We start from the raw sequence: 18,059 nt of genomic DNA, 5'->3' as shown, positions 1-18,059 counted from the left end.
TATTTTCATCATTTTATTTTATTCAGGGATTGTTCCTCTGAGGAGGAGGAATGGTGAGGAGGAAAATGAGGAGGAGGAGGAGAGCGAGGAGGATCCTCCTCCTCAACTGAGGAGGAAAAGTTTTTTTTGCTCAAAGGGCTATTTTTATCACAAAAATATCATTTTTAGCTAAAAACATTTTCCTCCTCAGTTGAGGAGGAGGATCCTCCTCGCTCTCCTCCTCCTCCTCATTTTCCTCCTCACCATTCCTCCTCCTCAGAGGAACAATCCCTGATTTTATTTGTACATATGCACACCTTTTCAAATGCAAAGCATTTCAATTTATAGCTTATTTACAAAATGATATGCATTTTGAAGTGTTTTTTCTTTTTTTTGAGTGGCATTCGATTCAAATGTGTAATAAAATTATAGAAAAATGTCGTTGAAATGTGTATTCGTTTTCGATGTTTTATAACAAGCTCATGAACCACCGGCCACATCGCCTGTTCCTGATTTGCGCGTTGACTTTTTTTCCGAACCAATGGATAATACACAGAAACGACATTCTTATGTTGAAATTACAATGAAACAAATAACAACATCGGACATTTCACCCAGCATGAGCAGCACAAATATCAGCATGGTAAACAACATCGGTGGTAATGCGGCCGGAATAAATGTTACTTCCAATCCGATGGACGAAACATCAACTGTTACATGTACAACGCAAACACCGCGCGCCACTATCGTCGTTCAACAGGTAATGTAAACAAACTAAAACACACACAATTAAAACAAAAACAAAATGTCGTATTGTTGCTTTTACTTTTTATAATTTTGCTTTTGATATTTTACCTGGCCAAAGTCAAGCCATTGCACCAACTGATTTTAAATAAATAAAAAAAAAATACATTTGAAAATTGTGGAAATTTTGTGAATAGAAGGCTTAGAAATGCATGCTTCAAATTCAGCTTGTGGCACAATAAAACCAAAAAATTAATTTACATTCACTAAACAATAGCTCATTCTATGTATTTATTTACAATTCTAGTCTTTGTTCCTATTTCTCGTTACTTCTGATTAATTTACAGTGTGTTGACAAGCGCTTTTTTTGCGCACATACATATGTACACGCTAAAAAGAACAAAGTCAATATAGCAAAACAGTTACTTCGATTGTATGCTTAATGTGCACCCTTTTTATTTTGCTTTATTCAACTTTATTTGTCGGTGGATACGAAAATTCGGTTCTAAAACGACTTTCATCAATATTTATGTTTGTATACAAACTGTATATCCAATGAATATAATGCATTGATGGCAATGTGATAATAAAATCATACAAAATTAATGCGATTATTGCGTACAATATTTGCATCCAATTCCGGATTAATGTTTCAAACATAATTAAATAGCATTGATTTGATATTCGATTTGTAACCATTTCGATAATTATACACTATTGTGAGCACGAAACGAATATTTTTTATTGATTTACCAATGTCGTAATTACTATTACTATTTGAATAATAATTAACATTTGTATTTAATTTATATCAATAATCGGATCAAAATACAAAGTTTGGCATCAAAAATATAGGAATAATGGAAATTCGGCTATTGATTGTTAACAGTTAACTTTCAACTTGAATTCTGGATATTTTCTTCACTAAATAAAAAATTGCCACAAAGTTTGTGATTGTTGAGTAACAAAATTGCGTCTCTGGCAAAAATTGATATTTCTCACTCCTATAGGAGGATATAGCCAATTCACCAACTTCAAGGTGCTTAATGCAATTCTTTCTTTCTCTGAAGTTCCCAAATGGTGAATAATGTGATTTTTTTTAGAAAACCTTGGAAACTTCATCATTGGAAAATCATTTTAAAAATTATGCAAATTACCTTATATTATTCTCAAAAATAGTTAAACTAAGTTTTTTTTTCAACAACTTTCTCTTAATTAAATGGACATTTTAAGTTAAATAATGACTTTTTTCTTTCCGCAAAATATTAAAATAATGCGAAACAATGGAATCAAGAGAGTCGAGTGGGTTCTCTTGATTGTTTATGTATGTATGAACTGTAGCATTGTTAATATGGGTTTGATGAACGATATAAAAAAAACTGAACATTGCCATAATTCCTTTTTGTTCGTGTGTCGCTTGTTTATGTTGTGGTTCCATTTGACTCTGGTGTGTGATCCAAAATGAAATGTGTAAATAACATTTATTTAACCAGAATTTGGTTTAATTATTCAGATGCAATTAATATTTACATAGCTCACTTGAATTCTCAGTCGCTGAAACCAGCGGCATTTTTATTCCCTGTTTAAATATCAAAGGTATTTTATTTGTTAGGCATGTGGACATTTCAAAATATTTGTTATACTGCAATGAAATCCCTACTGAGGAGCTAGATGGTGTCTACACGAGTGGACGGATTTTTTAATTTATTTGAACGACGCCATGTTACTATACTTGTCCATTATAACGTACATGTAATAGACGTATAGAGGCATGTTCACTATAGTGGACACAAACGATTTGAAGAATATTTGCAACCGTCAATGTGAACTAGATCGAGTATAGAGCTACACATAGGAACATATACGATGTCGACACCATCTGACATCAAAATTTTGACATTAAAAATACGTGTTATTGTTGTTGTCGTTTCATTGCTGCGGTTTAATAACTATACAAACGGAACCCGATCATTTAATTTACCGATTATCAAATTGTCTAATTTAACAATATTATTTGTGAAAAAGTCTCGATGCCTATTCCAAAAAATTTCTCTTATTAAATTAAAATTCCCACATGCTAACGTTAAAATAAGTCTTAAGGAACATCTCACATAATCTTTCTGAATTCACTCTATTTTATGACGGCGTGGTATACTTGCCATCATATATGGCCACAGCGGGGAGTATAAGCCCGGACAGCCCCCTTGCCCTGAAATCGCTCGAGCGTGCATATTTTTTGCGCATTATCTTTTCCATTTAATATACATGAATGTTTAATTGTAATAAATTGTTTCGTTTTGCTTGTTATGCAGCGTCAGAGTGAAATTAATTGAATGTTTGACGACTGAAGCCAATCCGATTCTTTTCGTTACTGCATTTTTTATTGTTCACTTGAGCTGTTACCATTACCCTTTCGAATATCCAAACATTTTCAATGGCCATTCATAATTAAATTTCATGTTCGTTGAACGAAATTCAATGAAATCACTTGAAACACACAAAACACACAACAAACTTCAACACAATTGTTTGATGTGTTTTTCAATAAAACCAATACAGGAAACACTCAAAGTGATATACCATTTTTTCGGCAAACAATTCTTCAAAAGCTGGAAAATATATCATTTTTTTTATTTCAATTCAGGCGGGTAACACATGTATGAGTTTGGAGACTTTTTTTATGCGAATCAAACTGATCAGCACCATCATTCAGTGAACTTAATTTAGTTCGGTAGGATTGAAACGAAAAAGAGAAGAAAAAACAACAAGAATAGCATGGCCACACACAGTTGTACATCAGTTAGTGTATACATATGCTCTTGATTGTTTCATTAGCTGTGTTATTAAGTTGTTGTTTTTTTTTTTCTTTATTCGATTCAATGCAATGGAACTAAATTGAGTTCACCGACTTCATGGAGGATGGCGTTGATCAGGGGAATTCGCATTTTGTCTCTTCTTCGCCTTCAGTGAAGGCCCTTCACCGCTTGATTCAAATGAACTCTCGTGTTTAAAAAAAAAACACAAATATATAAATGTTTGGACGGACATTTGAATTAAATGCAACAAACTACAGAGTATAAACCAACTAAAACTTTTGATTCATGCACAACCCATCCGATCTTATATATTCTTTATTAAAAATTGTTTTGAGATATACAAATTCTTAGGAAAAACCTCAGATCTGAAGAAAATAATTTTCCTGGACGAATTTTCCAAAAATAAAAATATTGTTTTTGTGGGTTGAGCTTCAGAATCCGAATAAAATAGTAATATAGGTTTCAAGTTGATAGCTAATACCTTGCTCACAATGCGTGTCACAAACAAGCCGAAAACGATTTTAAAGCTTGATGATACTTCAAGCAATCGTTAATGAACATATGCATGTCATAAAAGTCGCATGCTGAAGAAAAAGAAATGTCCAAAATCTTTTGGACTTTAGTGTTGAATTTTTGCAGAAAATTCATTTGATTCACTTTTGCAACGAATGAAACACGAGAAAAAAATGGTTTTTACATAATTAAAGATTGCATGTAGAGTTGCTTGTTAGAAGATTCCAAAATGATTTTGAGTTTTTTTCTCAAACTTTTCACCATTACCTAGTGGCAAAAGGTCAAAGGTACAAAACAGTTGGAATTATTACGAATAAACCAATTTTCGTAAAATATTGCAGTAACAGAGTTATTCCGTTTCGTTCACATTGCACGCTCACTCATTTTCTCTGCGTGCTGTGCATATGCAGCATTGTGGATTTTCATAAATTGTTTATTTCATACAATGGATGCTCTACAAATACGTGGAGAATTCATTATTGAATATTTATGGGAAAACGGTTTGACTTCGATGTATGTTTTTGTTGTTGCTGCTGTTGTTTGCTTTACTTTTCCGAGATAATTTTAAAAAATGGTACCAAATAAGCTTGTTCTTGAAGTTTCTAGTTCTCAGCTACTCACTTTCAGTCACCTTCAACATATACATTCTACGTTTATATAAATTCAAGGTAACGAACACTTCACGAGAACTCGATTACAGTAATAAAATACTTTATGCATAAAACGTAACATAGATTTTGCGAACGGAATTTCTCGTATTCAATCGAAAAATATTTAGTGACATAGTATTTTGTGCATATTTCCGTAACCATAATTCTTTTCGGGCAAAATTATGTTTAGATTACTTTCTTCTATCAAAATCCTAATCAATTTTCCTTTGTAATACGAGTTTTTGAAGTTGATATAGTTGGATGTAGCAAATGCACAATCTTTGTACAAATAATAAGCATAAGCACATACCATATTTGATTACAAAACTACAGAGAATGTGTACGCTTAAATGCCACCGGAAATGCATTTTATCCAATGATGCAATTGTTGTTGGGTATACTTTGGGAATCTCGGAGATTGTGTGTTTGTAATTTTATTTGCATTGGGAATGTGCTTGTTGGGGTCACAGACAATGCAATTTTTTGGGACGTAATTCGGATTGAAAATTTCCATCACACACAAAGCTAATATTCAATTGTTTGAATTGACTCGCGGCTAAAGTGGCCCAAAGTGAATCAATGATTTAATTAATTTGTACATTATGCAAAGTCCCCATTAGCTTTGTATAATTGAATTTTACCACCCTTTCGTTTTCCATTTTGAGGGCCCATATTGGTCATCCAACATTGTATAGCCAATATTTTGTAAAGTTCGCACATTTAACTCCTACTCAAGAAACAAACAGAACATAGTAGCATTTGTCGGTTGCTATTTAAATGAAATCATCAAAATGCCATTCAATATCTAATACAAAACAGTTAGCTCAGCTTTGATCTTAATTGAATTCAAACTAGGAATTTGAAGGAATGAAAAACAATGTGAAGCTTGAATATTAATGAAATATCTGGACAATTCAACGTCAACAGCAGTGTAGAGAGCCTCGATTAGAGAGGAAGTGGCCAATGCGAAATCAATATTGAACCATAATTAATTCATTCAAAGTAACTTTTATTAATAATAATTTACAAGCCGATCTTTATCCGTCCAACAAATAATAATTTCAATGACTGATGATGCTTTATTATAAAAGCATTCATGTTATACACATTGACATTGTGTGTTGAAAACGGTCGACATTAAAAACTTACACTGCACGCTTTATACATAAACAACTATTTACCGCATCATTGTTTTGAAAAACTGTCTGCACACAAAACAACTTTTGTCTAGCGATGATTTCAAATCTACATCTTCTTTTTTTACTCTATAGTACAACAATACACTATTTTCTCTCTGTTCCTTGCACCACTTCACCGTTTGTGTTAATTACCGTCATCTGTTCACAATGGATCATAGGTCAAATTGTTCACGATGATTTTTACATTGAAAATAGCTACCCATGGTTCATTGAATCAAAAATACTCACGGTGACAATGCGAACGGGGATGAGAATGTGAATAGAGAGACAAAGAAAGCAAAGACAAATGTGCATGGCAATCATGAATGAAGCCTTTATGTAAATGTGTGTCAGACAGTTGAGTCATCGTCGTCTCAATTGTTTGGGTTAAATAGAAATTAATTTACAGATTTCATTCTCGGCTTGTAAACAAACTAAATTTCTCGCCGTGTTTTTAATGATATTCCACACTTTTGCGCGACAACACGATACATTCTTGCGTAAAGTAATTCAAATTGAAAATGTTTGTTATTTGTTTCGTTATTTATTCTATTTGGTGCGTGTGTGTTCGTTTTTTCGTGTGTATCCAGCCGTCTTCATTGCCAAAGAAATAAAAGAAGAAGAGGATTCAACCTAGCATTCAACCGTATTTTATTGCCGGCAATTCACTTTTCATTGAACAAACGAACATCTCAAACAGAAATTACATTTGCCCCATGCAAATACTAAACAGTGTAATCACATTAGGCTCTTGATAAAAAACATACACAAGCATTTTCAGGGTGTACGAGAACGATAAAAAATGCGAAATTATATAAATTCGACGAGACTGACGAGCGCATTCCACACTAAATACACAGTCATGTTAACACATGGTTACATGATGTTTTTACGAGTTGTTAAGGGATGTCAAACAAAAACACATATAAAATTTCAAAACAAACGAAAATTGACGCAAAACAAGTGAGGCGTCAGAATATAACACCCCGTCAGCACTATTGTACATTGCACTGGAAAAGTATTAATGAAAAATGATTGATGTGAGAGAATATTTGAAATCCCAAGTAAATTTTATAATAAACATTTGTGTGTATTTAATCGGCATAAAATTTTATGCGTTTCAATATTTTGTATTTAAAAATAAAATACGATTTGAAAGAGAAATGAAATTAATATCGTATTATAATATTGATTGAATGAAGATGGAAAAATAGCGAATATTTTGTGTACAATGTTAATGTTTTCATGCCATATTGCATTAGGTTTAATGTTGTTTTGTTTCTGTTATCATAATATTGAATTCGTAACAAAACAAAAATTCTGCAATTTTGTTGCACAAGTTCATAAATATGGTGCACTCGTACTTATTTGCTTAATGTAATTCATAATATTAGAGAAGTAATGCGAGTGTATATAGTATATACTATGTTGGTTTTTGGGTAATGTTTTCCCTGCACTATGATACATTTTATATGTGTGAAAATATGTTTTTTCTCTCAGCACTTTGATTATCATTAGGAGCCGATGGCAGTAGCTATTATTTGAATTCAAAAAGTATGCTTCGAATTAATTACATATCCATATTTATAAAATAATGAGCACCAAATGTGAACTAAGTGTTGTGTGTAGAAAAAGAGAAGAAGAAACTTTATAATATGTCATCTTTTTATGCGATACGTTCAGCATTTATTTAAGATATTTTCTTGCTCTCTTTCTCCCTCAATCGCTTTATTTTCTTGCTGCCGTCGAGTATTTCACAACTTTTAATGAGAATGTGCAGCAAAAAAAGTGCTTAGACTGCTATGACTTCATCATCATGATGCGATGCATTGCCATCCATAGTACCCATGTGATGCTCGTCACAAGCTTTATTTATTCAATTCAAAATATGTTGTATTTTGCGCTTGTTCTTACTTTATTTCGCTCTGTTGCACGCGCAATATTCCACTGATGTACACTGTTTTGCCAAATCTGCTTCTTGAAGACGCAACCGTAATGTTGTTAAAATATATATTTTGTTGTTGTTTTTGCTCTGAACCTATTTGTCTTGTTTACCAAAGTATCTAGCGTCCCGTGAATCACACGTGTATGTGTGTATGGTGCATTCTTCCATTGCAATGTATGGTAATTTTATGCGCCAGCACTTGCAAATAGACAAACACACTTATATGGCGAATCAACGTTGCAATGTAGTATCTACTTTGCAAATGACACTTCAAATTTTCGCCTATTGTACTCTCTCTCCGTTCAAGACTAAAGCCGTCACATATCGCCTTTATGAACTTTGCATAAATATTTTATAAAACTTGCACATCTGTCCGTTTTGGCTTTGATACACATTGGATATTAATTCGCTCTCTATTGAAGCGATACAGTTTCTAATCATAGACAAATCTAAATATCTATCAGACATTATATTGAGATATTTTCAACCAGCTGAATAACTTTGGGCAATTAATGTCAAGCGATGAAATGGAGTGAAAACAATAGTGTCTGACGTTAGCTGCTCGAATCTTTCTCAATAAAATGTCTGTTCACTGCTGTATGGAATGTTTGAGTTCAGATAGTTAAAAATATTAACAGAACAATATCTGTTGTCTACGTTTAAAGTCCATTACCTTATTTCATTGAGAACTCAATCATATCACGTTGAAAAGATGTCTTTTTATTATTTTTCAACAATATTTATCAAAAATTAACTTTCATTTAGCCAATGCCTGACAAGATTCTTGTCATGTCCACATGTTGTGTGAGTAAATTTTATTTGACAATAAAATTCGATTACGGGCAAATCAGATTGACACTTAAATTTCTCTTCAACCATGTCTTGAGTACCTGGAATGTGTCCATGTATGTTATATACTATATGAAGGTTTCGGTGTCACATTTGAAATTGGATCGAAACAAATGTTCGTTGCAAATAGTTGGCATATGATATTTGGGGTGAAAAATCTTTATTATTTTCTTCTCGAGTAGATCGAAAAATCTTTATCAATTCACTTCAAATCGAAAGAGTGTCTATTTCACAAAAGAGATGAATTGTTTACTGGAAAAAAGATTGGTCGTTCTCGAATGCCGTTCGGGTGGGAGAGATTCGTGTGTGTATGATTTTTTCACTCTGTATCTCAAATATTTCGTTGTTTTGTTTATTCAAAAGAAGAGGAAACGAAGAACATAAGCTTATTTACTTCAGTGCCGAACATTAATCCGTTTGTAGAGATCGTTGAAGTTCTTTGATTATGTATTATTGTATGTATAATATTTTCCGCCCAAATATTTGGCTACACGTATTTATTGATGCTCTACTTTGTTTGAGGCATCTTGCAAGTGGTGTATAATCTTATTTTCAGACCTAACGGGCTTTTCTGTTGCCCATACTATTTGTTCATGAACTGATATGGCAAATTTTGTTTTTTCTCTGCTCCTCTCGCATTGTTTGCATGAAAATCTTTGATGTTTGATATAGCGCTTTGTGTGCTTGATGTGATTATTAGTATTGATTGAACACTGTTTTTGGTCGATAGATAGAAAGAAACATGTGTTGTGTTCGTGATGATGGTATTACATGAAAATCGGTTTTGTTAGGGTTGTTCGGGGGTAGAGAAGTGAAATTTTATCAATAAAATCATAAATGACAAAACCAACGAAAATGAAGTGCCATCGAATTTTTTGCCGAGCATGAAAATTCGTGTTTTTGTGTTAAAAGCTTTCAACATCAATAAACCTCATGTGCAGAAAGCCAAAGAAACACAAAATGAAGCCAATTCAATATTTTCGTTTAGTCACATTAAAAGTCTAAGTGGGTGCACGATACACGAAAAACTTATATGCTAAGTATAACATTTTACGCATGAAAGAAAAATGAATACGGTGTATGTGCATGGCTGGCAAATACATTTCACAATGTAAAATTGAATTTGATGATGAATTCGATTAAAAAGTCCAATTTGGCATGGCAAAATATTCAAAGAGCTTCTAGTTGACTGCAATTTGATTATATTTTAAGCTTGAAATATATAGCGTATAGCGTACCATTCTCGGTTAAAAGACCTACTAGCAATACCAATGAAATTAAACGCCAGACTTTTGTTGTTGCTCTTATTGTAACCGCGAACATATTTAAATTAGTTGAATGTCAACAACTAACACACAAAAATTGCATGCTTTTACCAAGTGATTTGATGAAGCCATTTATTTTATCACAATAAATTAAGTAAAAAAAAAATTCTATTCGATAGCAAATATACTCATATGAAAATTCCGTTCTGCATTCTCTTCGGTGCATTTCGTTTTTCTCTTTGAAAATATATTATTGGTAAAATGGTTGCAGCCATCGTTGAGTCTGGACAATGCGGTTGAGGTATTCTTATTAAAAAATGAAGGCGAATTCGTTAGCGTTGAACAGGGTCAGAAGTTGGGCAGTTGCACCAGTATGGGCGATAAAAAAAAGAAACGCGAAGAAAATATGCGACAGTTGCTCGATGTAACCAATACAATAACATCGGAGGAAATGCGAGATTTTGAAATGAGGTAAGCCATTGTATGTGCGAGTAAGAGAAAGGGAGAAATAAAAAAATAAGAGTTACCTCAAAGAATTCATTTGAATTTTTGTACTCTACGCTTCAAATTCTCCGTTAGTTATATTATTAAGCCCTGTCAAAGTGGACGATGTTTCAATGAGACATACATTTGACAAAAATCTTTCAATGTGCGATTTATCCCATGTTTCCCATTCCATTTACTGATTTTTTTTTTACTTTTTATTCTGGTCTTTTTCTTCTTCTTTGTGTATTTTTCCTTTTTTTATCATTTCCATTTCGTATTTTTAAGCAGATACGGTTCACCGCACCACATGCGATCACAAAGCGTGAAAGCGCCAGGCCGAGGTTCAGGTAGACCAAATCAGCTTAGTCTTCCGCAACAGCGCTCAAGGTAAAAAAAAGAATCAACTTCTTTCATTTTGAGGGTTTCTTGCAGACTCACGCACTCATAGTTACGCAAAATGTTTGTCATCCGATTTAACTGAAATTTCATTCTTTTCAACATCATGCACGCACTTTATATGTGTAGTTTTCGGTACATCGTTCTTTTATTTGTTCTCTCTATCGCCACATTTTAAAAATTCATCCAGAAAAAACCATAGATCGAAAATCAAATAATAAACGTGTTTTTCGTGCCGAGCATTGCATTAGAATGCTTCATCAAATATAGAAATGGAATATCGAATATATTATCTACATTTTTTTTATTTTGAATTTCAAATCTGACTTCGGAATTATAATTCAGTGAATTTCTATGATAAGCACATTTTTTGTAGTACAATAGACAAATTCATGAATTGTGTGTTTGACGAATAGATTTAAAGTTGTAGCAAATGATGTTTCGAATGTATTATTATTATTATTTAACGATATCAAATCATATATGATACGCTGCTGAACGTTAACCTCGATTCAATTTCAACAAAATTTAATATTAAACATATCCGAATTTAATCTAAATGTAAATCGCCTTACCAACATATCAAATCACAAAAGAAAGGCAATGATTTATAATATATGTACCATCAATTGAGAATTGCATGAACATATATCATCAAAACACAAACATACGCAAAAATGTGCGCGCGTATTTCAGCGGGCGCAACCAATCATCATCGACCATGTTAATGGATTGAATGCGATTGAGTCGAAATCGGGAACATTTTTTAAAAAAATGGTAATGATTTTGAATGAAACACCCGAAGGTGTACCAAACTAATCAATGACTTGAAATGACCACGTAAAACCAACATGTTTTCATTGAAACAATATTGAATGTTCATCGAATTCATAGTTAATTAATTACCTGCAAACTGCACCAATTTTTATGCGAAAACATTGAACATCGCTTAAAGACACATTATGACGTTTTTCGTTCATCAATACGTTGCACTGCTAAAAGAGAAAAGTCGATAATACATTCATTTTGTGCACCGGAATAAGACTGAAAGCAAAAGGATTGACATGTCAAGCATATATGAACAATGGCATGAGAAATGGTACAAATCCGCATCAAATGGATGATACCATTAAATACCAATTTTTCAAATGTTAAAAAATGTGAATGTTGTCAATTTGTCGACATTCTTTAAATTTTTTCGGTTTATTTCTTCTTCGATTTTGAATGTGCGGTAATCGTGATTTTTCATTGCAAGGAACAATGTGAAAATTCCGTCCAATTTGTGTAATTCCAGAAAATAAAATGTGATCATGTCAAATTAAGTATGAGATGTAGAATGCTAAGAAATAATGATATCAGGAATGCGCAATTATAGTCGTATTTCGCGTAAAATTAATATCAACTTATATTTAATGTGTCGTTTCACATTTTCATCAATTCATTTAAATTGCGTGGTGACGGTTCGATTCAATCGAACAATTGTTGCGTAATCCTTGAGCATTATTTATTTTTCTTTTTTCTATTGGTTCGTAAAACGTTTCGCTTATCCCATAAGCTTTGAACGTTCAATGACAGTGGGTTTTGTCACTTTTTCTCTCTAATAAATTGTACTGGTTTCTCTATAGGTTGACATAACCAATCGAAATTGATGTCGTTATCACAAATGTGCCACTTTAATAAAAAAAAAACACCCACATTCACATAAATATATATACAAAATAATCATAAATTTCTTTCATTCTGTTAGGTGAATTAATTTTTTATTTGCTGACCATTTCGATTCGAATTTCTATTTCTTTCTTTTTTATTTGTGCATAATTTTATGGATAATCTGTATCCGAAAATAAATACGACCATGTCTATACATATATTTTTTTTCTTTTTTGGGTCTGTGTCGTTCAATAGAGTGGCTTCAATGCCAAATACAGGGGTGGAAGAAGAATATTATCGGTTGCGACACTTTTCGATTACGGGAAAGGGTGTTATCAATCGTGGCGACTCGTTAAAAAGCCGACGTAGCCGCTCAAACACCAGTGTGGCAAGCTCAAATTCCAGGTAAATATTCCCATTTGATTCAATTTGATGATATGGTTGCAAGTTCGAAATGTAACATTAAAAAAGAGATAATAGATGATCACACCAAATTGTTGGTCACATTTGATTTGATCAATTTATTACTCCGTTTATTCTGGCTATACCTTTTTGATCTGATAAAAATCATGATGGAAATATGTGTTGACTCGGTCTGTGTGTGTTCTTTTAATCACCAAAATTTATTTGTTCAACAGTACGGAACATTTGACGGCAAATGTATCAAATCCGGGCAATTCAGCACGTACATCGGCTACATGTAGTTTGGCATCGAGTCGAGAGAGCAGCACTTCAAATCCAGGAGCAGGGCCATACAGGTGAACACATCAATTAATTCCATTTATTGTTGAATGTTCATTACAAAAAAAAAACGAAGAACAATTAAAATTGAATGATGGTCATTTCGGTTCGCAGGGTCTTAATGCTAGGTGACACAGCTGTCGGAAAAAGCTCGCTTGTCTCTCAATTCATGACAAGTGAATACTTACACGCTTATGACACCAGCATCGGTAAGTTCATTAAAATCACAAGATTAAATCAATGGAATTAATTTCTGTTTTGTTCGTTCCGGTTATTTTGGTTTTTTGCCATGGCATTTAAACAAACATAGAGAGTTTTTATGGAGTTGACATTTTCAATGTGTAATGTGATAGAGATCATCAATTTTTTTTAAATGTCATCTTATTTCTCAATGATTTCCATTTGATATTGGTTTGGTTTTTTTAAATTCATTTTCTTGGACATTTCTCGCCAAACATTTATTTGTATCTTTTCTTTCGATTCTGTTCCGATTTCTTTGTGGGGAAATGGGAATGGTTTTATTTGAATTCAGGTCAAAGCCAGGTTCAAATTACAATTGATCGTGATTCAAATGACGGTAAACAAAAAAAAACAATAATATATTGAAAAAAAAAATGAAAAAAATGGAATGAAAACTATGCAAAATCAAAAACTATATTTATTGAACTGAAATTCCTGTACATCTTCACTATATCTCACTCATTCTCATTTTCTCTATTCAGTTGTGTTTATTTCGATATTTAAATATTTCTCGTTCTCTTTTTAACTTTAATTATTTCCATTCACCTTTATTTCCGCCATTTTCCGTTTCAATCTCAATATTAATTTCCTGTTTAATCATCATCTCGAAATGACTACCTCGTACTCTCGATAACTCTCTATATCTCTATTTTGTTGTTTTTTTTCGCTTTGCGACACATAATTTTCGTTTGAACGACTCGCTTGATGTATAGGAATGCAAAGCTTGTTCTGGGTGGATAAAATGCATGTTTTTCTTTCAATGACTCATCAAGAACATCAATCAATTCATTTCCCTTTATCATTTCGGGAATAAAAAACGCTTTGCAATGTGATTTTGCGATTGAATATGCTGGTTTCGTTACAACCCCATTGCTGCCACACATAAAATGCACAATTCATGTTGCTTTGGCTACCCTTTGCTTTGTTAACTTACAAACATTATTCGATGGTGCTGAAAATTAACCCACGTTTTATATTGAATATAAGCATTTCAGTTTGACTTTTTCACACACACACACACACACACATATACACTATCCATGCTGTTAATTCCTAAATAAAGACTTTTTTATTCAAAAAAGTCTTCTTTCTTGAACTGAACACTAATATAAGAGTAAAACACTTGTACGAATAGAGAGCATGTATGATCAGCGAATGTATAAAATACTTTAGATATAAGGCTTACTTGCTAGATAGTAATTCTCTATTTTCGTATGCAATAAACTCCACAATAAAGCACACGACTTCATCAATAAAATTTAACAAAAAAACGCACATCTTTAGAGGTGAACGGATGTGTAAGAAACACACAACCGCATCAGTGCAGATGTAATTTAATTGTTTTATTTTGGTCTAAATAAAATATTTTACTTTATATTTCAAAAAAAGGAACTCTCGAAAATAATGCAGTCATGACTTATGCACCCTTTGTGGCACTTTGCCCCAAATTGTGTGGCAAACCAACAATTCAAGTACCATAAAAAGCATTACAAATTCATGGAAACATATGAGGGTCTATTTGAATTGCCATTCATTCGATTCATTTTTTTCCGTTTTTTTCTCTTTCATCTGTGTTCGTTCGTGCTTGGTTAACGGCACTTTTCAATGCGAAAAAAAAAATCCCTGATTATCAATGTTTGGATACACTGGTAAAATACTTTCAAGCAGTAATGCTCGGTGGGCACGAAAGTGCATGATAGACATGAATGGGAAACTCATTTCTATGCTGTATGCTGGACTTTACTATACACTAAAGAAAAGACTACTATAGTGACGTAGAGACCATTCACAAATGATTTTTTGTCCCAACAAATATTCGCAAAGTTACAAAATGTTTACTTTTTACGATTTCGTAATTTCTTTGTTCAATTTATTAGTATGTGAACACATATCGAAAATCCAAGAAATCGTTCGTATAATGTTTTCAGTGTACAAAACCAGAAAGTGAAAGATGTACAAAAATAAAAAGGGAAAAAAGCGAGGAAAAAGAATTGCAACGGTCATCATGTGTTGGCGATGCTCGGCACGAATGCAATGAGTAATAAAAAAAGTGTTCCGTACTAAAAATGCCATTTGCTCAGTAATTCATGTTCCATTTTTCGTCTTCAATAGATAGACAAAAGCCAAAAATGAAGACAAACAAGCGAGATTCGCCAACCAACAGTCATAAAGCAACAAATTAGAACTGTACAACCAACCGACGCTTCGAGCATGTTACATTGTAAATCAGCTCAGTTCGTAAAAATTCCGTGTGCAAACATTTCGCCAAACTGAGAGATAGAAATAGAAACAAAAAAAAACAAGCAAGCCTTTAAAAAACGTTTCCACTTAATATAACACTACAGATCATACTAAATATATACATGAAAAGTTGAAGTACCACTGGAAAAATAATTACAGCATTTGTTAAAAAATTCCACACACATTCACTTACTGTCTATCTAGAACACAAAAATATTTTACTTCCTTTTTCTACCACATATACACAAAAGACACACACACTGCTTCATTTTGAGTTTTGCGCAAATGATTTTTTGCTCACCAAATATATATCTACATTATGTACTAGCATTATATCATATATAAGACACAAAAAATCACCTCTCTTCAAAACTCTTCAAAGAAAAAAAAATCAACAAAAATTATATGGCGAAAAGCTCATTGAAAACTTTTCGTCGATTCAAACTCTATCGAAATGAATGCGGCTAACTTATGTTTTGCACACTTCTATTTTGTCTATTTGCCAGATGATGAATCAGGAGAAAAGTCGGTGTCAGTGTTATTAAATGGTGAAGAATCTGAACTGACATTCATTGATCATTCGACGGCTGAAATGTCGGTAAGTATAAGAGAGTTCATCAAAAACCATGAACTTTTTTTTAAAATAAATCCATGACATTATATCGGAGTAAATGCAAAAATAAAGTCCCATGATATTTTTTTTAACCGCGAATGGAGTGTTTTTCCTTGAGCTTTCACGTTTGCTTTGTTGTTTTTCAATATTTTGTGTGAAATAACACCATGAACATAATAATTTCGTCAAATTTAATTTCTGAAAATTAGTGAGTTTCATATTTTATGGTTGGCTAAACACATGTTTACTTCCGGCGATAAGGAACACACATTTGGTTGCTTGCTGCTACTATTCAAAATTGTGTAAACATAAATGATTTTCGCGTGCACTTGCAACCTTAGGTGTTTCACACCTTTCCCGTTCAATGAACGCCTGCCGGCGACCCCATCTTGTGCTTCAAAAACACTCACAAATCAAATTAAACCATAATAAAAGTGGTTTTTCTTATACAAATAATAATCATAATGGAAACACATGTTTTATAATCAAAATAATTTTTCCACGTCTTTGCCTTTTGTAATTTTATTTTATTTTATTTTTTGCTCCTTTTCCTGCGCTCCATTCTCGGACATTTTTACTCTATCGCTTAAACGGCTATCATTTAATGTGCTGCCACACATACGCCTTATCTGAACATATTGCAGCCGGAAAATTGCCTTACGAGCTACGAACCACATGGATACTGTGTTATTTATTCATCAGCTGACCGTAACAGTTTCGTACTGGCTGAACGTGTACTACAATCGCTGTGGACATCGGAGAATATAGCACAAAGGGCTGTGATATTAGTGGGAAACAAAGCCGACCTAGCACGTAGCCGCACCGTTACGTCTGAAGGTAAGGTCTGATGGTGTGTTGATGACGATGACGATTATGATGATAGCGACAGCGAATGCCTTTGATTCTTAATTCACTTGAAATGTCTAAACACCATTTTCATAAACTACTCAACAGAGATTGTGCATGGCACAACACATATAAATCGCTTCGTTATTACTGTGCATTTTTCTGTTGTCGTCGTCATCGTTGTCTTTATTTTTATTTTTTGTTCTCGATTGCCATTTCGCGCGCGATATACCACATCTTGAGGGTGTTTCATTTGAACGACTTGGAAATACAAGTGCGAGGAAAAAAAGAAAACGCTGACATTTGCATAAATAAGAAAACGAAGGAATGAACAGAGAAAAAAAGAATTATGTAAAATACAAAACTCGACATAAATGCAAGCACAAGCATCGCGAACATTAAACATACACAAAACACAGTGGAACTCTATTCACTGAAGAAGAAAAAAAACTGTACATATTTACGCGTGATGAATACTAATCGAAATTTATATTTTGAATGTATTTTAATCCGCAGAGGGAAAAGTAATGGCGACGGCATATGACTGCAAATTTATCGAAACATCAGTTGGCATAAATCATAATGTTGATGAATTATTGGTTGGACTGTTAACGCAAATACGATTGAAATTGGAGAATCCGGAAAAATCCAGGTTTGTATATATCCATTATCCATCCATATACACAATAATCTCGAGCAAGTGAAACTATTTAGCATGAACCACCAAAATGCATAATAATACGTCTGAATTGAATGCGAATGGCGCAAACATTTATCTCTTTCACTTTAGCCATAATTTAAACCGATGCTTGTCTAAATGTGGTGTGTATGGTAGCGTGAGTGAGTGAAATTACCAACTCCTCTCTCTCTCTCTCTCTCTCTCTCTCTCTCTCTCTCTCTCTCTCTC

The 18,059-nt window shown here is 33.1% G+C and overlaps 1 protein-coding gene across 5 annotated transcripts in view; it reads left to right on the top strand.

Annotated features, from left to right (window-relative positions):
* The window catches only part of LOC116352191, a 112,263-nt gene that overhangs the window by 86,317 nt on the left and 7,887 nt on the right, over positions 1-18,059 (top strand). For 3 of the 5 annotated variants that reach the window (XR_004202270.1, XM_031784589.1, XM_031784586.1), the window contains exons 8-16: positions 459-739; positions 10,211-10,410; positions 10,711-10,812; positions 12,727-12,876; positions 13,110-13,229; positions 13,327-13,421; positions 16,200-16,291; positions 16,951-17,143; positions 17,669-17,804. Coding sequence is in view for 4 of the 5 variants with exons in the window: in XM_031784589.1 (XP_031640449.1) it covers positions 459-739; positions 10,211-10,410; positions 10,711-10,812; positions 12,727-12,876; positions 13,110-13,229; positions 13,327-13,421; positions 16,200-16,291; positions 16,951-17,143; positions 17,669-17,804 (1,369 nt within the window). In the remaining variant the exon portion in view is untranslated. The remainder of the gene's footprint in view (positions 1-458; positions 740-10,210; positions 10,411-10,710; positions 10,813-12,726; positions 12,877-13,109; positions 13,230-13,326; positions 13,422-16,199; positions 16,292-16,950; positions 17,144-17,668; positions 17,805-18,059) is intronic. The other 2 variants (XM_031784590.1, XM_031784588.1) reach the window with 1 other exon arrangement.

This window comes from Contarinia nasturtii, unplaced genomic scaffold (genome assembly GCF_009176525.2).
Source record: "Contarinia nasturtii isolate CC-2019 unplaced genomic scaffold, AAFC_CNas_1.1 Cnas_scaffold_187, whole genome shotgun sequence".
In the NCBI taxonomy this organism is placed as follows: Eukaryota; Metazoa; Arthropoda; class Insecta; order Diptera; family Cecidomyiidae; genus Contarinia; species Contarinia nasturtii.
Note: the sequence above shows the minus strand (reverse complement) of the source record. Positions and strands in the feature narration are given on the sequence as shown.